The sequence below is a fragment of the Apium graveolens genome, chromosome 8 (assembly GCF_009905375.1).
Source record: "Apium graveolens cultivar Ventura chromosome 8, ASM990537v1, whole genome shotgun sequence".
Lineage (NCBI taxonomy): Eukaryota > Viridiplantae > Streptophyta > Magnoliopsida > Apiales > Apiaceae > Apium > Apium graveolens.
Genome location: NC_133654.1, coordinates 138,183,892 through 138,186,789, shown reverse-complemented (window position 1 = coordinate 138,186,789; position 2,898 = coordinate 138,183,892). Strand labels below are relative to the sequence as shown.

Sequence of the window (2,898 nt, the reverse complement as noted above, 5' to 3'; positions counted from 1 at the left end):
TCTTCCATTAATGCAAGATTTCCATATTGTTCTTCTTCATCGTCAGTGTCATCCCAGCTCTTCCCCTCAGCTATGTAAGATTTCACTGGATACTTCCTTAAGCTACCTGAGTTCTTCTTCTGATAAACTTTACCTTTATCCCTAGCTTGTTGGGACTTCCTACATTTATTGGAAAAGTGCCCAACCTCATCACAATTGTAGCATCTAAACTTGCTTCTATCTACCATCCCCGTCTTGTAACCTGATCCAGAAGATGAATTTGACCTCTGACCACCGTTGTTGCTTCCAGAACCCCTAAAGCCTTGCTTCCTTCTAAACATGATGTTACTAAACATCCCAGCTAAATTGGCCATAGTAGGATCTTCCATGCTTTGCAGCTCCTCACTGGTGTAGTAGTCACTTGGATTCCGAGAGAGGTTTCCTGAAAGAGCGTTTCAGCTTTAGACTTAGGCTTTTCAGTAGTAATGTCAAGCTATTTGATTCCACTGGCTACAAGAGCAGTTGTCTTGAGTAGTTCAACATTCTTGCTATCAATTGTACCACCACCATAGATGATCTTCCTTTGTTCTTGCTCAATTTCATGAGTCTTTAGCTTACCATACAACTTCTCAAGTGTCATGGTTTCAAATTCAACACGCTCACGAACAGATGAAGCCTTATTCTCCAAGTGGTGAGGTAGCAGTAGTATAAACTTCTTGTTGACTTCTCTCTGATGATAAGTCTTTCCATGAATACTTAATTCATTTAACAGCATGTTCAGTCTTTCAAAAACCTGAGTGATACTTTCTCCAGGCAAAGACTTAAAAGCCTCATATTGTGAAGTCAAGATATCTAATCGATTCTTCCTGACATCTTTAGTTCCTTCCATAAGCAATTATATGGTCTCCCACATGTGCCTGGCACTCTCACAGACCATAATTTGGTGACTCATATCACCATCCATCGAATCCACCAATATAAGCTGCAAGCCTTCATCCAGAGCTATCATTTCTTTTTCACGAGCACCCCATTCAGCTTCAGGACATGACATTCTCATATTAGGCAACTCTGGATGATCCTTCATCGGCACATGTCTTCCTTCTCTCAATAAACTCATATACTCTAGATTTAACGCCCGAATATATAACAACATTTTCTTTTTCTATAGATTATATCTCGATTTATCGAACTGAGGAACCTTGATACTACTAACTTTCTGAGAACTCGTCTTTTCAGATCTGAGAAAAATTCACAATATAACGTCCCAAAATATGATAGCCCAGTCAGTCAACAATACCAAACCAGTCAAGTCAAAACCAACAAATCCATGTAAGATCTACACATCGAAAGCACTCCCAAACTCTGTACAACCAAAATCAACAACACAACTTGCTAATATAACATATCAGATCTGAATATCGATCAACAAGCTCTGATACCAATTGTTAGGTCTAAAAGGTACATACAGAAAGGGGGTTAATGTATGTTCTTCGTTTTCTAAAATTAATTGCAGTGAAATATCAAAATTAAAATGAATCAAACCCAGAAAGAGGTTCTGGGTAAATATTCTTTTTATTCAAAAGTATAAATACCCAGAGGTTTGCTTACAACTCCAAATACAAAGATCTGAAGCAACAAATACGAAAAGAACCAAAACAATAAGCTATAAATCTAGGGTTCTTCTTATCACTCTAAAAATTAAAAGCTCCTATCAAAAGGTATTGATTACAATCAAGAGAGCTTTAAATAATGAGTGGTACAAGTTTGTAAGGCTTTAAATGGTGTGGAATAAATTGGACATGACCTCCCCTAGTCAAATCAAGTTTTCAAAGTGGGCTGAGATAAATTTGCAAGAGTTTCGCACTTTGTAAAAATGGAGAGTTATCAGATCTGATTTTCTGATGTTGATTATATAGAATTATAGGCTAGAGAGAGAAGGAGATTACGTGGCTGATTTGAGTCCATACATTTTGAAGTGACAGCTTTGTAAATTGCAACTTGCGATCAGAATAAAATCTAACCTGTGACCCTTTAAAGTGTAACCTGCGACTATATATAATTTCCAAGCCGCGACCTTGCATTTATTTTTCCAACCTGTGATGCATGCATTTTTCTCTGACAGCTATTTGGCGACATATATATATAACATGCGACCTTGAATCAAACTCCCTAACCTGCGACTAAGAAGTAGAAATAAGGACAACAATCACCTGACAATATTTGTTTTAATTCTGCTGATTGTTTTCTTTTCTTTACTTGTACCAGGAGCAGATAAAAGCAGTACAATTGACTTCTTTTTCTTCAAAGTTGAATAAACAAACATGCATGCCAGGGAGGGATGAGTTACACGCTCGCCAAACAGAACTGAGGGGTTAAGCTTGTGCGCCGCGCACGCGTTGTATGCAAAACAGATTTAAAACAAAAAAACAAACATTCCAAGTCTCTCTTCTTGTTTTGTTATTCATTTGATATCTTTGTTTATTATTGCAAGAGTATCCAAGTCTTCAGCCTTGATCTTCAATTGATGGTATCCCGATCTCAAATCTATCTTAGAAAACCATGCGGCTCCTTTTAGCTGATCAAATCAATCATCGATTCATGGTAGAGGATATTTGTTCTTGATAGTAAACTTATTCAGTTCACGATAATCAATACATAGTCGCATACTGTCATCTTTCTTCTTAACAAACAATACCGGTGCAACCCATGGGGATACACTGGGTCTTATAATTCCTTTATCTAGAAGATCTTATAATAGCGTCGCTAACTCTTTCATTTCAACCGGTGCAATTCGATATGGAGTTTTCAAAATTGGTTCCGTGCCTGGAGCTAAATCAATAGTAAATTCAATTTCTCGATCTAGCCGTAATCTTGGAAGTTCATCTGGAAAATATCAGGAAATTCACACACAGCGGGAAT

The 2,898-nt window shown here is 37.4% G+C and overlaps 1 protein-coding gene across 1 annotated transcript; it reads right to left on the bottom strand.

Annotated features, from left to right (window-relative positions):
- Positions 1-472: 472 nt before the first annotated feature.
- On the bottom strand, positions 473-868 carry LOC141680026 (uncharacterized). The gene has a single exon (XM_074486360.1). The coding sequence runs from the start codon at positions 866-868 to the stop codon at positions 473-475; it is 396 nt and encodes a 131-aa protein (XP_074342461.1).
- Positions 869-2,898: the final 2,030 nt, after the last annotated feature.

Bases quoted from the DNA above. Each gene is read 5' to 3' on its own strand.
- LOC141680026 (XM_074486360.1), bottom strand. From the start codon at position 868: ATGGAAGGAACTAAAGATGTCAGGAAGAATCGATTAGATATCTTGACT.